Source organism: Sceloporus undulatus, chromosome 1 (assembly GCF_019175285.1).
Source record: "Sceloporus undulatus isolate JIND9_A2432 ecotype Alabama chromosome 1, SceUnd_v1.1, whole genome shotgun sequence".
NCBI lineage: Eukaryota > Metazoa > Chordata > Lepidosauria > Squamata > Phrynosomatidae > Sceloporus > Sceloporus undulatus.
In genome coordinates, this window is record NC_056522.1 from 132,168,996 (window position 1) to 132,185,540 (window position 16,545).

Below are 16,545 nucleotides of genomic sequence, written 5' to 3' on the forward strand. Positions count from 1 at the left end.
AACCCATCCCCATAGTTTCTCTGGAAACAGCTTGGGCTCTCCAAATTCGCTTTGCCACAAGCCTCTCCCATTGATCTCTGGGCTCTCTGAAGGGATTCTCCCTGGCTGTCTTGGGAGACATCAAGAGAGGATGCTGTCCTGCAAAACCCATACCCATAGTTTCTCTGGAAACAGCTTGGGCTCCCCAAATTTGCTTTGCCAGAAGCCTCTCCCATTGATCTCTGGGCTCTCTGAAGGGATTCTCCCTGGCTGTCTTGGGAGACATCAAGAGAGGATGCTGTCCTGCAAAACCCATCCCCATAGCTTCTCTGGAAACAGCTTGGGCTCCCCAAATTTGCTTTGCCAGAAGCCTCCCCCCAGCCTGGGGTCTTTCTTCCAAGGCAGCAAAAGTGCTTTGGGCAGTTTTCTCTCCCTCAACCATCCTTCCCCACGAATAATTGCAGGACTCATAGGTACTTTAAGCGCCTCCTCATTGGTTCTTTTATAACCACGAAATTTAAAAGTGACGTTATGATGACGTTGCTTTGATTGACAGCCCCAAAATGGTGAGTGGGAACGAATTAAGGCTAAAACCGATTTATATGTACAGCGCTGTGTAAATTTACAGCGCTTCATAAATAAGGGTTAATAATAATAATAATAATATATACACCATTTTATTTGAATAGGAACGAAAGCAGATTACTTAAAGCGAATCAATTGGTAAATGAGAACGAAGAAAAAAAAGCGATTCGGAACGCGGGATAAGACCAGGGTTATTTTGAAACAATTTAACTGATACCGGAGCCCTGGTGGCGCAGTGGTTAAATGCCTGTACTGCAGCCATTCACTCAAAACCACAAGGTTGCGAGTTCAAGACCAGCAAAGGGCCCAAGCTAGACTCAGGCTTGCATCCTTCCGAGGTCGCTAAAATGAGTACCCAGACTGTTGGGGGCAAATTAGCTTACTTGCTAATTAGCTTACTTGCTGTTCACCGCTATGATCTTTGGAATAGCGGTATATAAATAAAACAAATTATTATTATTATTATATTTTAAAGCGTTGTAAATCGCAAGTGGGAACAGGCTCTTTGTGTCTATTCCTGCTACCTCTTCACTTATCTTCTTCCTTTGATTCACTCCATGCAACTTCTCAGAAAGTCTGGGAATGCTTTTTTTTGTCTCCTTTTCTGGAGGAAGCAGAGGAACAGAGTGATAAAAGAGAGAAACAACAGCAGGACTAGGGAAATCTGGAGAGTTCAGCTTTGTCTCCCCAAGAACATGGGACTTGACAAGTGCCCAGTGATGTCAACATCTGATGCTATTCTGTTGGCAAAACAGAAAACTTAGAAAATTTACTTGGGTCCCATGGCAGGAGGAAGGCAGCATGTAAAATTAAATAGATTAAAATAAAGTTATATCTTGTGTTTCTCCAAAATGTAACCCAAGGCAGTTACATGACCTATGGAGGTGGAGTCCAAAAAGTGACTTTGGCCCGGTACAGACTGGCATGTTGCGGCAATATTAGTGCTCGATAGGACTGGGCGCACGCCCATCCACACAGCAGACACCACAGCTGTGGCGCCTCATACAGATGCCTGTCAGCAGAAGCAGCATCATAGGGCTGCGTTGCAGCCCTTATGATGGCGCAAAACAGGATCTGCCTAGAGTGGCCCATTTTTGAGTGCACATCTGCGCAGCCACATGTGGATGCTGTTGTACAGCTGCGTAGTAAAGAGAGGCGGCGTTTCACCGCCTGTGTATATTGGGCCTTTTCCAAACTCTGTACACTTTTCGATGACACAGATCCATGACCTGTTAACACAAGGTAAGCCTGTTAAATATGATACCAATTAAGTATGATGCATGGAACCTCACATGGTAGTTGCCTTAATCCAATGTTGTGCTGGTATTGCAGCACCAGCACAGAACTCCCTTCCTCTCTCTTCTCCTTGATCTATCTCTCAGCTCTACTTGAAACCAACTCTGGAGAGGTCCAGAGCTTCAAAGCTATTTGGGAAAGTGCATGGGGATGATGCATAAGGAGGAGAAACCACTTTGTCTATTACTGGTGGTTGAAGTAATTCCATCTATAGAGGCTCCCTACTGGATTTAACCCCCTCCCTTCCCAACACAGTAGCATTTATATTTAAATCTTCATACAATACATATTTGCCTTATGGAATGCACTACAAAAAGCTGTGGTGCTGGCCACTAGCTCACCTGTTCTTTGAAGTAAATTAGATAAATCAATGAAGAAGATGGGTACTTGGCAAAGTAATTGAGAAAATAACTAAATGCAGAGTCATTTGGTTTGCCCTTTCGACAATGGTTGATCATAGTTGTTTCTAAAATGGTCTGAAAGCCATGTGCCTGTAAGTTAATGGCTCCCATGGTGTTTAGTACAGTGGTACCCCGGGATACGAATTGATCGCGTTACGAAATTTCCGGGGTACGAAAAAGTTAGCTTGGAAAAAACTGTTCCGGGTAACGAAAGATTTTTCGGGTTACGAAATTTTTTTTGGTGTGTTTCGGCGCTTTTTGGCACGAAATTTAAAAGCCGCGGCTTTCCAGCGCTAGCGGTTTCGGGTTGCGAAATCTTTCGGGTTACGAACGGCGCCGCAGAACAAATTAAATTCGTAACCCGGGGTACCACTGTATTAGTATTCTGCAGTTGTGTTTACAGTTCGCATGCTTAGCTTGCAAGCTCCCTAAATCAATTGTTATACATACCCATATGATACCATTTACATTTTGACCTGCTATTCCTCTAATGAGCTCAAGGCAACAAAAACTGGCTGTTCTCTTCTTCATTATGTCCTCACAATAATCCTGTAAAATAAGTTTTCTTCTTTAAAAACAATAATCTGGGCTGGATGAGGGAAAACAGACTCAGTTTGAATCCAGAGAAAACGGAAGTGCTCGTGATAGGTTCCCCGGGCCCGGGGATGGAAATTTGTCCACCTGTCCTGAATGGGGTCATGCTCCCCCTGAAGGACTCAGTTCGCAGTCTGGGGGTGCTTCTGGATTCGTCACTCCACCTTACATCTCAGGTGGATGCGACAGTCAGGAGCACCTGTTATCAGCTTCGGCTGATACACCAACTGCGACCCTACCTGGGCTGGGGGGACCTTGAAATGGTGGTACATGCTCTGGTAACCTCTCGGTTGGAATTCTGTAATGCGCTCTACATGGGGCAACCCTTGTACCATACCCAGAAGCTTCAATTAGTACAGAATATGGCAGCAAGGCTGGTCACTGGATGCTCCAGGACCAGCCATATAACACCTATCCTGAAAGATCTACATTGGCTGCCTATTCGCTTCTGGGCACAATACAAGGTGTTGGTTATTACCTATAAAGCCCTAAATGGCTTGGGTCCAGGGTACTTGGAGGACCGCCTCTCCCCATATAATCTGCCTCGCACTCTCAGATCAGCCGGGAAGCACTTGTTAAGGGTTCCTAAGTCAAAATACACCTTGACTGCACAAAGGGCGTTTTCTATCTTTGGAACTTTGGAACTCCCTTCCCGACGAGCTCCGCTCTGTCACCTCTCTAGATCTCTTTAGGAAGGAACTAAAGACCTTTCTCTTCCAACAAGCTTCCCCCCATGTGTCCTGACTTCATGTAGTTCTCCCCTGTTATACAATGGTTTCAGTCAGTTAGCTTTTTTTTTTATGCTGTTCGTATTTTTATAGTGTTTTAACGTAATGAGCTGTTTTTATGATGTTTATACTGTATGTTTTGTATTCTGTTTTGTATTCTTTTTGCTTTGCTGTAACCTGCTTTGATCTACCCTGGAAAAGCAGGCTATAAATAAATAAATAATTATTATTATATAATCTAAGCTTCACTTTTAAATGAGGCTGTTGCAATCCAGCTGTAACAAATCACACAATTGATCTCAGTATGAGATTTCAGAAAAAAGCTACACTACCCATTCTATGGAACTGCAGGCCATGGGAGGCCAGGTTAACTTCTTTCTTGTTCATCAACAGGCAAAGGCAGTTTTATTCAGACAAGGTTCTTTTTTAGCTTTTGAACCATTTGCTGGAGTAAGTTTATTTCTTTTTTATTGGTGTGTTTTAAAGGATGATTTGCTTTTTCATGGCTGATTTGTTTTTATATTTTAATTATAACTTTGTATTTTACATTGCATTTTAGTGCTGCTTGAGTTCTGTCTGCAAACGAAAGCTAGGATATAATATTAATTTAATAAGAATAAGGATAATGGTGGGGAGGAGGAATCCTTAATTTTTTCTGAGCTACTTGCATATTTGTAAACTTATTACATATGATTTCAAGCAAAGTGTCCCCACACAGAAGACAATTGGTTCCCATTTGTAAGCTAGCCAAGTAAAAGCAGCTACACTTCTGAACATGAAATGTACTGTGAAATTTGACTCAGTGATAGATGGGTGACTACAGTTCATATACCCTCATATCTTCCCTGTCCTTCTGTAAGATGGGGAAGCGGGGGAGGAATTAAAATGTCAAAGTAAGGAATCCATTGTTCAAATTTGTTGTGACTAAGGCTGCAGTCCTAAGCACACTTGAGTAAGTAAAACTCATTGGGGATTTCTTCAGTAAAGGCACTAGCTGGCAATTCCTTACAGTGATTTGCTCAGTAAAGCAATAATATTCCCCTCTGGATGTCCACAAAGCAGAAAAGGTTAGAAGAACTACATGAAAAGCTCTACTTCCTTCAATTTAAGACAGAAGTGGGGAAAACACAGTCCTTTTTTATGGCATCGCAAGGCTGTTTTGGAGGACTTTGACCAGGGCACCATACCTATCTCCCAGGTTTTTCCGCCGCTGATTTTTGTTTTCTTTTACTCAAAACACTGACACATGCACACAACATGGATCTGGGGAGATCTTCACTACATTTTGGACCTCCATTGTTTTATTAGGCATTTATATAACAAGGAAGTAAACTAAAAGTTGAGTTCTGTTTCTCTCACTTGTGAAACAGAGATCTCTTTTGGGCCTCTCCCTAGTTGGTGCCGAGGCTGTTTTGATTTTGTTTTTTAAATGAAAGAAAACATTTTTTTAGAAGATTTCAAAGACGTAGGTGCAGTGAGGTGGTGAATCTCTCCAGGCTCCTTCAGTTGCCACCCTCCAACCCCTAGCACAGGGCTGGGCAACTCAGCAATTCTACCATGACCCCAGCCCACCAAGGTCCACACACACACAGCAAGCTCAAATACCTGTGTTTTAGTCCATAGCCCCTCTCAACATGACAAGTGGAAGTAACATTCCTATCACCATTTTGAGAGTCACTACAGAGGGAAATGGAGAAGTTGGGGTAGTAGGGAGGTGTTTGCATGTTTTTGTGCATTTGAGGGATTTTCTGCACCATTTTCAGGCAAAAGATCCTCAAAAATTGGATTTAAAACAACAACAACAGGGGAGGTTGGGGAGCCTTGAAGAGACTGGTGGGAGTCTTCAGGGCACACAGGTGAGGTCCATATATACAGCCTGTGGGTAACATGCTGCCCACCCGTGTCCTAGCAGTTGTCCACCCCAGTGTAAGGGTGTGGGGCATTCACTACAATATATTCCACATGTGAAAGAACTAATGATTCTGCTACAGTTTTAAAAAAATAACTAAAATAAATCTGGTTGCAGAGGAAAAGATAAATTTAAGTAGACACAGCCAGGATGTGTCTGTGTTAATCAAAACTGAACAGATAGAGAATGCCTGTGTGGACCAGCTGCCAGATTTGTACCTAAGTGAGATTAAGACCTCAGTCATACATTTACTAATCTGGTGGTAAGCCCCATTCAACTCAGTTGCACTTAGATCTGAGCAGACATGTTTAGGATTATGTTATCAAACACTTTTTCATTTGTATTTATAGGATTTCAGATACCTGGTTCCACACTTAAGTAGATTATATCATAGACCTGACACAGCACTTTTAGAGTAGATGGATAAGATGTTATATGTTTCTGGAACCACAGTCAGAATTCTTGAGCATTTTTAAAATGATTTCTTTTGTTTGGTCTTACTGGGCTCTCAGGATCTTCTTGTCATCCTGTGCAACCAAGAGACAGAGTTCTTATAGACTCATAATCTACAAGAATAAGGCAACATCATTCTGTTTTTCTCACTAGATTGCTTTTGTGGGGAATTGATGTGATATTGGTTTTATCTCTCTACAGAGTAAATAATGGCAGATGAAACTGAATGACATAACCAGCGACATGTCTTTCCACAGAAAGCCTAGTAAAGTAGTAAATAAAGTAAACCAAGACTCCTTTTAGTAAAATATATAAATTAGTTCACTCAGAAATTCATTCATATGTTCAAAGACATAGTGTTAACTTAAGAGAAAAAGAAAAGGAATATGTTGTTTCGGTTCTATAGGCCCAGTACATACCTCTTGGTAAATCCGGAGCGGCGGCGGCTTTTTTCCTCTGCAGGGAAGCCATAGCCCCCAAACCGCGTGACTTCCCTGTGGAGGAAAAAGTACCCGCACAAAGCAGGTTCTTTTTTCTATGCACCAGTTACATCGTGAATGTGCCAATGTGATGTAACTGGTGAGGTATGACATTTGGACACTATGCATCCATTATGTCATAATGGCGGTGCCTGTGTACACAAAGCACCGCCATTATTATGCTGCCAGTACATGCTAGGGTTAGGGACCGTGCGGTTGCTGCGCAGTCTCATAACCCTAGCACAGCGCAAACATGGTGCTTTAGCGCTGTGTGTACCGTGCCATAGTTCAGTTACCAAAAGGGAAGAGCTGCCAGTCCTTGCTGATGCTCAGATCGTCTACCAATTGAGACTGCTAAGACAACAGAAAAAAAGGGCCACAAATAAAGAAGCAGGAAGAGGAGGGTACATGCCAATGGGAAACTACCTCACAGAAGAACATAACATCTTCTCTAGACGAGCATGCAAAAGTTGCCTACTCCAGTATGTTTGCTGTGAGATAGGATGATGGACAGTTTTAGTCTCAGGAGAGGCCTTTTTCTATCCAGGAATAACCCAAAACATCTAGTTTACTTCCTAGTTGTAGAATGACCTCTCCTGGACTAAAACTGTCCCTGGGGCCCAATGTGTGATCAAATGGGGTAGTGTTTGTATCCTATTTTATTAAAAAGAAGTGAACAAAAGGAATGCAGTGGGAGCTTTCTCCCTGGGGTTTGGGATGTGGCACTGAATCCCTTTCTGTTGCTTTTTCTGCTGTAAAGGAGCATGCAAATGTGCAGTAGAGGATGAAGTCTGTCATCTCTTCCCTGCACAACTTTGGTAGTGTCTCACCAGGTATGGTTTGTTTCCTTGGATTCAACTGACCTACAAAAGGAATACGTTGCTCTACTCCTGTCAGGGCCCCACGGAAGAACTTGGTATATGGTGAGCATAATGAGCAATAATTATGGGAAGGGGCCATAGGTCAGTGGCTGAATACATGTTTTACATGCAGAAGATCACAAATTCAGTCTTTGGATAGGGTCAGAAATGGTTCCTTCCAGAAACCCTGGAGAGCTGTTTATGGACAGTATTAACAATGCTGGACTCAATGGATGAATAGTATAACTTAGCCTGAAACAGCTCTGCTCAACACCATAACAACTAGGTATCAGTTCATGAAGGAAGCAATGAGTTATCTGAGCAATTGTGTTCTTCCTGCAGTTAAGTCTTTGTTAAGTGCTCAGTTTTTGAAGCCTGTTGGCAGCTAGTAACTAACTATGTGAAAAATTGTACTTTTTAGCATAGAAAACAACTTTCTGCACAGAAAGATGCATTTTCTGTACAGAAAATGATGTAGTTGGAACTTACTGTGCAAATTTGTATGTGGTGTGTGTGTGTGTGTGTGTATGCACACAACAGCATTTTTCTGCGCAGAAAATAAAATACTATTTTCTGCGCAAAACAATATGTGAATTTTGCACATAATAAACTACAGCATTTTCTGTAGAATATCCTGTTATTCTGCATTTTATGTAGAATAAGTCCAAACAGAAAATTCTCATTAGTCTAGGATTCTTCAAATCAGTGCTTCCTTACACTTAAAAAACATGCTTTCCAACCACTATTGAACATTTTCGTATATTGTTTTCATTCCTAATAATTGGTAAGTTTTGAGAAAGTTGGTTTGTATATGTGTGTATAACATGTGTCAGCTGGTAAATTCCATGCTGGTAGAGGGCAGCGAATCCACTATGGGTTTTCAGTTCAAATTTTGCTAACTAAAGTGCAGCCTATTTGAGGGATAGGGGTCAGTACCTTACATAGCTCCCTTTCACTTCAGACTAAAACCCAGCACAGATCTGCTCTCCCACTAATATGGAAGCCATCATTTTCCTCTGCTTTTTTGTGCCTTTTATTTTTTGTCCATTCAAATATTCTTTAGCTTTTAGGCATGTCCAGCCTCTGTCTACCATACTCAACAGCAGTACAGTAATGATCTACCTTACAAGATTGTTTTACATGGGGTATGGAAGTAATATAGTCAAATGCCATTGAAGTGTTCAGGGTGAATTGTAAAATACTCATGATAAAAGCAGTGATCTTCTGTGTTGGAAATGTCAGAGAGATTATTGGTCTCCATTAAATGCCTTCCAAGACTTCAGGGATTTGGTATACACTATACTTTTGTCATGAACAGAGGCTATTATAGGCAACCGGGTTTATCCATGCATATCTGAGCTCTTTTCCATGGAGCTCACAGGACTATATACTGTCCCTCACCCCCTCGAAAAGCTTTATTTTCCTTGTTCACAGCTCCCAGCTGAGAGTACTGCATAAAAGGTTAAAGGAGGCACTGAGAGCTCAGATAAGTAGAACAATACACTCAGAGATTTGGTGAGGACAATTTGGAGAATGATTGGATACTACAGAGAGCAGGGACGGTGCACCCTTTGAAGCAGTGCAAATGAAGAACTTGTGATAGGTGAAGCTTGCAATGGCATATTATTATATGACTTAAAACCTGCTGAAATTCCTTCTTCTGCATAACTATAAAAATAGAGATGCATTTGCATGCCCTACACACACACACAACCAATTTGGTCCAGCTATGAGGGGAGTTGAGGATGAATTTTAGTTGTAATAAATTCAGTGGGAAATTGCTTCAGTGGTGTGTATTCTGTAAGCACAATCATGTGTCGCTTACGTATAGCATGTTAAATTTATTTATGAAATTAGAAAAACATCTTTTGAGAATGCAGCAGCCTTTGAACATTCATGGATTCATCGAATCACCTGCCTAATTGATGAAGTCTGCCAAGGTGGTCACGCTAAAATAGAGATGCTCAAAAACCCAGCAATAATTGTGTGCAGAGACAGATTTATTGCAAGAATATCAAAATCTTATGTTTTGTGCCATAACTCTTGCTTGGAATAATGCCACAGAAGACAATAGCATGTGAATCATAAAGACCTAATAGAATACAGAGTAATTATTCAAAAGAGCTAAGTAATACTTCACCATGTAGTTCAATCTAAAGCAGGAAAGAAATAGGCCCTCTTTATTTGTATTTTGTCGAATTAGCCCTGGGCTCTAAAACTGTCATGTTTACACATTCTTCCAATATATCTGCTTCTGCATTTAGATATTGACTATGTAATACACCTTATCCCTGAAGCATTCAGATCCTGTACTCGATAAAAGAATTCTGCCTAATTTTTAAACAACTACAAAAATAACCCTAGAAGCTAAATGGCAAGGGATTGGTGAAATGGAATAGCCAAACATCTGGGTCACTCATGGAATAACAACCATGTTTAGCCACATATGTAATAATAAAGGAGAATGGGTGAAATAATGTTGGTTACATGTGTCGTTGCAGGAGGTATTCAGTTTCTTCTTGTGCAGTGTCTGTTCCCACACTCCCCAGTAATGGTTTCCAAATGCCCAGAGCAAACTGCTTTGGGTATTTAAATAATGATGGTGATAGTGATATTAATAGGCCAGAATCCTGTATGGTCTTCATATATGCCTAAGCATGGCTGTTATGGTGTTATGCACTGAATTCTGGTGTGACTCCCTCCCCAATCCTGCCTTACCTGATTGCAGTTGATGGAAGTTTATTCCCTTGTCATTTGAGAAAAAGCAAGTTGGCATTTTCACCATTCCTATGAGCAATTCCTATTTCAACAAGTAGAAATAAGATCTCTGTTGTAATTTCCTTTTGTGCTGAAAATTGCTCATGCAAGGAAATTGAGTGGGAATAGCATCTAGCTCCTTCCTGAATGACCCTTATCAACCACAGTGGCCTCTGACCAGTAAATGGGGACTGGGTGTGTGTGTAGCGACTGTGAATGTGTAACAGTCACAATCACATAATGCCTGGTTATGCATTCTTAACTGATATAGGATTCCAACTATCTTTGTCATCATCAACAACAACAAGTTAGAGACAGAGGAAACATCTAAGCAGTACTCAGCTACAGTTCTGGAGCCAGGTGAACTGGTGTCAATATCAAGTGGATATTAAGCTCACTCCATCCTCCCTTGTCCCCCTCCGTCAGTAAATTGTTCCAGGAACATGAAGTTACCTTCTGGGGATGGATGGGAAATACAGAACCATGGAGATGTCAGGGATGATGGGAGTTGTAGCTCTTCACCTCTGGCTCGAACTCACCACCTGGTTGTGCACCGCGCTGACCAGTTTTGGCCAGTGGTTATAGCTTAGCAGAGTTACAGAGAATAGGCTGAAGACCCCGACAAACTCTCCAAGCCTTCTCACTCTTGCTTCCACAGAAGTCTTCACCCTTCTTCAGGATCCAGCTGGTTCTTGTAGCTTCACCCAAGACACCAGACAACTCAGTAGTCTTATATAGAAGATCTACTTTATTCTACTATATACAGCTCCAAAACTATCCAACACAACAATACTCAACTCCTCACTCTACTCACTCTACAATCCACTCTACTACCCACTACTACAACCCACAAAATACATTGGGATGCATAGTCATTATTATAGTCAATGCATGGTACCACCCACTGTTGTCTGTTTCCACCCAGTAGGCGTGTACACGATTCTCATTGGTTCTCTTGGTTCATCCTACAATTAATGGTTTCATCATCTCAGCCTTGACCACTTAACAATTGTCAGGTGTGTCCAATTATCCACTTTGCATTTCTGTCCTTGGCATTCAGGACTTGTTAATTGTATTACCATTTACACCTGTGTGGTTCCCAATTGGCTTCTGCTGAGTCACCCTGACTCTCACATACATGTTTTATTTCATATACTGTATATCCCATGTTGCTTTTTTCCTTGACAGGAGACAGAGTTACATTGCACTGTGTGTTTGTGTGGATATATCTGCCATCACTCTGGCACTCTTGATGAAACTCTTGGCTTGGATACTAGGGGTATCTGGGGATGGGGAGACATACAGTATTTTGTTTGGAGTGATTAATTTAAGTGAATTAAAACCTGTAGCTGAAATATGATCTTCAGTCAGTCGGTGGCAGACCTCCCATAATCATCAAGGAAAAACCTGTTGTCAAGCTTGTGATCTCCATTTCCCTGGAAAGGCTTTAAGAAATTCTACACCTTCCTAAACTCCTGAAATAAACACACGTAGGCTGCATCCACATTACAGAAATAATCCAACTTGACACCAATTTATGTGCTATGGCTCAATGCTATGAAATTCTGGAAATTGTTATTTATTGTGGCACTGGAGCTCTCTGACAGAGAAGTCTACATGTCTCACAAAAGTACAATTCCCAGAATTCTAGAGCATGGAACTATGACATTTAAAGCAGTGTCAATCTGGATTATTTCTGCAATGTGAATACTGCCATAGAAAGAGAGAAAAGGAGGTTGTAGGTGTTGCATCTATATTTGAGAGGATGGACCTGGCAAAATCACCTCTGAGTATCCCTTAATTAAGAAAACCCTCTGAAATTCATAGGATCACCATAAGCTGACAATGGCTTGAAGACAAATGTGTGCACGCACACACACTATCTAATAAGTCGGGGGAGAAGGTACAGGTAAAAAAAAAAAAGAGAGATTAAGAAAATAGAGCACCAAGGTGGGGGGGGGGGGGGGGGGGGAATCGAAGATGTTTCTAACATTTTTGAAGCTAGATGTTTCTGGTAGTTTATAAAATAATAAAAACTCATGAATTAGAATTTTGTTTTGAATCATAGTAGGCTATTTTTTCATGAATGAATCATGAATAACTCTAGCTAATTTAATGAATAAGCCTAACAGCACTTACCTGTGTAATGAACAAACTTGTTAAACTGTGTGTGTACACACGCTTGTGCATGCACTCATCTCTGAAGGCTGAAGCCAAGCCTTGTGACCTTCAAAAAACACTTGGATATCACTCTTGTATACTAAAAAGAACTGTTAAATTTAAACCAAGAGCAGTGGTTATTTTATATATGTCTGTGTGTATGCATGCATGTGAATATAAATGTGTGTATAAACATACCTATACCACACATAGTGCATTCCTCAAGGACTATCAGAATGAAATTGTTGAGGTATTGCAATGCTGCCCTCTTTTTTTGAAACAAGAAAAGTTAACTTCTTTTAAGTATGAATATCTTTCATCCTTGAACATCCCTTTTAAAAAGATCTACACAGTTCCTATTCTGTGTAGGTTTTCCATTGAAACCAAGATGTATTTCTCTCCTTGTGTAACTACATAAAGTGGCCATATTGGTCCATAGAAAAAAAGTATTCTGTGTAAGAAGGATAAGATAAAGAGTAAGCATAAAAAGATGGTCTGGGTATTGGGGAGTAAGACCTGGCTGGCTTGATTTGATTGGACAGAAAAGTTGTATGCTACTTTTCTCAAACTACATGGCAACTTTGTCTTTAGCTGGATGGAGACATCAGATATTTTGTTGCTTATCACAGAAGAAAGTGCTCCTCAACTAAAGAATTTCGAGATGTTTGTCTTCAGGATGGATTCTCAGATATTCAAGTGCTTGTTTTGGAAACACTGACTCCATACCTTTCCTGTTTTCTGATGTTTAGGAGTTTGCTTGTCTGTCTGCTTTTACTGATTATTGGGAAATAATGATTATTGGGAAAATAGGTAATTGATGGATAAGCTTGGCACATGCAAGTTGTTTCCTTGGACATAACTGGATGATAGGCCAGAAAAAGGAAAGCTCTCTCCACCTTGACTCTGTCTTTTTTCCTCTTCCTTTTCCACTTTCTTCTACAAAATCCTTAATTAAATGCTGGTTTCTACCTCCTCACCCCTCAGTGAGGAGATCTTGGTCAATGTTGCACTATGTCAAGGTGGACAACTTGACTTGTCTTACATTGCCATGTAGTTTTTGAGGTAACTGAGTACACCAAAGTACCATCCTTCCTTTATAATTTAAGGAAAATGTTCTTGATTCAGACTAGGTCCTCAAGTATCACAGTAACCATAGTAGCACTGAGGGAATCATAGCTCTGGATTTACCATTTTGGGAGAAGAGCCCCTCCAAGCACTAATTCTCTGCAGGATCTTACAGGCCAAAGGTTTTAAAAACAGACAATAAACCAGGGTGACTCTAAGTGAGAATGAGGTAGTTTTTGCTGTGGTTGGGCAGTAAAGACAATTATTAATTTATTTTTTAAAAAAAAACAGGAAAAGATAGCAGCAGAATCCATCAGAACAGTCTACAGTCAATGCAAGCTGTTTCTCAAAGTAAAAGAAGGGAGAAACGGCATGGGACCTAAACATCTACTCTTGATCATTCTAAGAAGGGTGCGGCTAAACCTAAGGGACTACAGACTAAAACACAGACATGAATTTTCTCACTCTCCAACATGCAGAAGAGAACTGGAGACTGAAGTAGCAGATGGCAAAGAGACTCCCTGTGTGTGTCTCTGTAGTTAACCTCTTCCTAACTTGGAGGCTGTTGCTTAAAAGTGAACACCTCTGGGTGGGGCAAAACATGACCTCAGTGTTGTTGTACGCAAGATTCAGTAAACAAAAAATATGCTAGCAGAGGGGAGAAGTGAATATGCCCTTCAGGCACTGATAATTATTCTAAAGTGGTCTGGCCAGTTGAGACAATGGACTGTGTACACAAGAAAAAGCCAATAAAAATAGACATTTACTCTCTTTCAAATCCAGAGAGGTTGCTTAACCTCTCCAGAATCTGAACAATACTTCACATTGGAGGTGTAGTAGTCTGAGCCAGTTTGGCAGGTCTCCATGCAGTGGAGGTAGACAAGACATTTAAGCCCTGATAACTCTCATTAATGGAGCCATTTCCTTGTCAGCAGGTGGGGGAATTGGAGGGAATATCCAATTTGCACTTCAGAATAAGGCTTGGCTTTTTAACCAGTATGGACAGGGTCCAAGCCAGTACCTTACCTGTTTAGTAGGAATTCTTAACAATTTGTACAGACTCTGGCAACAGACGTATTTCCTGCTTTTTGCATCAAAGTCTAATATCCATACTTATTGATCATAATGTGTAACATTGACTCTTACTGGTTTCAACTAAAATAGACCTACTGAGCAGTGAGTCAATTTGCAAGTACATCCCATGTCTTTAGTCTAATTGGGAATAACAATAGGATTCAGGAAATACATAACTTCCTGGTAAAATGTAACTCCTCTGTCACACTAGATGAAACTTAAACAATCTAAGACTCATTGGAGTTGTCATAAAGATGCATTAAACAATGTTTTTTGTGGGTTTTTCAGGCTATGTGGCCATGTTCTAGAAGAGTTTATTCCTGATGTTTCGCTGGCATCTGTTGCTGACATCTTCAGAGAAATCCTAATATTTCTTCCAATTTGACCTCCAAGAGGAGGGAAACTCACAACTGGGTATAGAGAAAGCCCTTGTTCATGTTCTCCCACAGTATATTTCCCCTACTGGTGGGACACAGACAAGATTCCCTCCGATTGGTCTTCTATTTCTGAATAGGCAGAAATATGAAGGTGGAGTCCTTCACAATCTTCATATTCCAACTAGTAGAAAAAAACAGTTCTGCTTGTTGTTTCTGACTCCTCTGTAGCATTAAATGTTCAGGAACACTACAAGCAACCATAGATTCTATTTCCTCTCCTAAATTCTCGTAAGAGGCACAGTTTCACACGTTCGTGTTTTTCAAAGATCGCAGACTATAAACACAAAATAATTATTCAATGTGTGATTGATTAATATGCACCCTTTGTTGTTGTTTTTTTCTATAGATTTTAGCTACATCCAGTACCAAGGAGATTCTTACATGGAATTTCAGGGATTTGACTTACATCCACAAAACAACATCAGTTTAGAATTCCAGACTACTGGCTTGCAAGGAGTCCTCCTACATGTTGAGCAGAAGCCACCAACAACGGGACCTTTCTTTATTCAGCTTTCTGTCATGCATGGTGTCTTACAGGTAACAACACTTCTGATTATTCTCTTATAACTGAGTCATGGATTTTTCTTTTTCTCTCTCCCGTCACCCCTGCTTTCAGGTACTAGTGCATTCTATCAAGGGCTTCCAATCTTGTTTTGTTTAAACAAAGCCACAGCTTTAAATTGCCCTTTTAAAAATTCTTCTACAAGTGGTAATCATGACACTTAGGAACAATATTTAGGGATGATAGAATAGGGAAGCTATGTGAAGATGATAACAGCGGTCTCTCTTGGATAATATACAAAAAAACGAACTCAGAAGAAAAATGTGAGCCTGCTTCACGGATGGTGGTTCATGAGCTCACAGCTGAAAACAAAATACTAATGCACTGAACCATGGAGCAAAAAATATTAGGTGAATCACAAAGATATTACAGTTCCCAATTATTATTGGAGCTTTGATAAAGGGACATCCATATGGACCTAGTGACTTTTTGTTGCTTTCTACATTGACAGTAATTTTGATTATGTGAAATAAAAGAAAAATGTTTTCATTATTCTTCCCTTGCTCTTCATACTTTTTAGCTTGCTGTAGAATTTGAAAACTTATGTGGAAATAGATGTATGCTCTTTACCTACACACAGAAACAAATAACAGAATGTTGTCATTTACTTTGGGGCACAAAATGTGTTTTGCCTAAGCTGGCAACAATCCTCAGAAATCCATAGGATAACACAGGAAACTGCTTTATACAAGGTTAGACTATTGATCTATCTGACCCAGCAAATTTTAATACATTGAGGTAATACATTATGGTCAGAATCCTGTTTGGCAGTTACAAATGCATAACCTATAGTTTCAAATTAATGACTCTTTTGGATTCATTGTCCCTATGGAGCTGCTAGTTTAGGGGTTAAATAGGAAAGTCCGCTAGGCAGCAGCCAGCTGATGGTCCCATCCCCACCCTGTGTGAGTTAACTCTATCTTAAGGAGAATTGTGACATGGACCCTGAATTTTCCTGTCACACCAGAGATTGTTCATGGGAGGGAGTGGGAATGTCATTTAGCTGCTTGCCAGTTAAGAGGAAAACATGCCCCATTAATCACCAGGGCTGCTTGCTGTGAGTGGGGATTGGGATGGGACTCAATGTGTAGTACGGTAACTACAGTTGGCTCTCCGTATCATGGATTCTAATATCCAAGGCAAGAAAATACGTTAAAAAAACAAGAAATAACTGAATAAAAATCCCCAAAAGCAAACATTGATTTT

The 16,545-nt window shown here is 40.5% G+C and overlaps 1 protein-coding gene across 1 annotated transcript in view; it reads left to right on the forward strand.

The window, feature by feature from the left end:
* Nucleotides 1-16,545, forward strand: part of LOC121925326 (protein eyes shut homolog) — a 361,923-nt gene that overhangs the window by 205,110 nt on the left and 140,268 nt on the right. Inside the window, exon 8 of the mRNA XM_042457345.1 lies at nucleotides 15,124-15,314. Within this exon, the coding sequence (XP_042313279.1) occupies nucleotides 15,124-15,314 (191 nt within the window). The remainder of the gene's footprint in view (nucleotides 1-15,123; nucleotides 15,315-16,545) is intronic.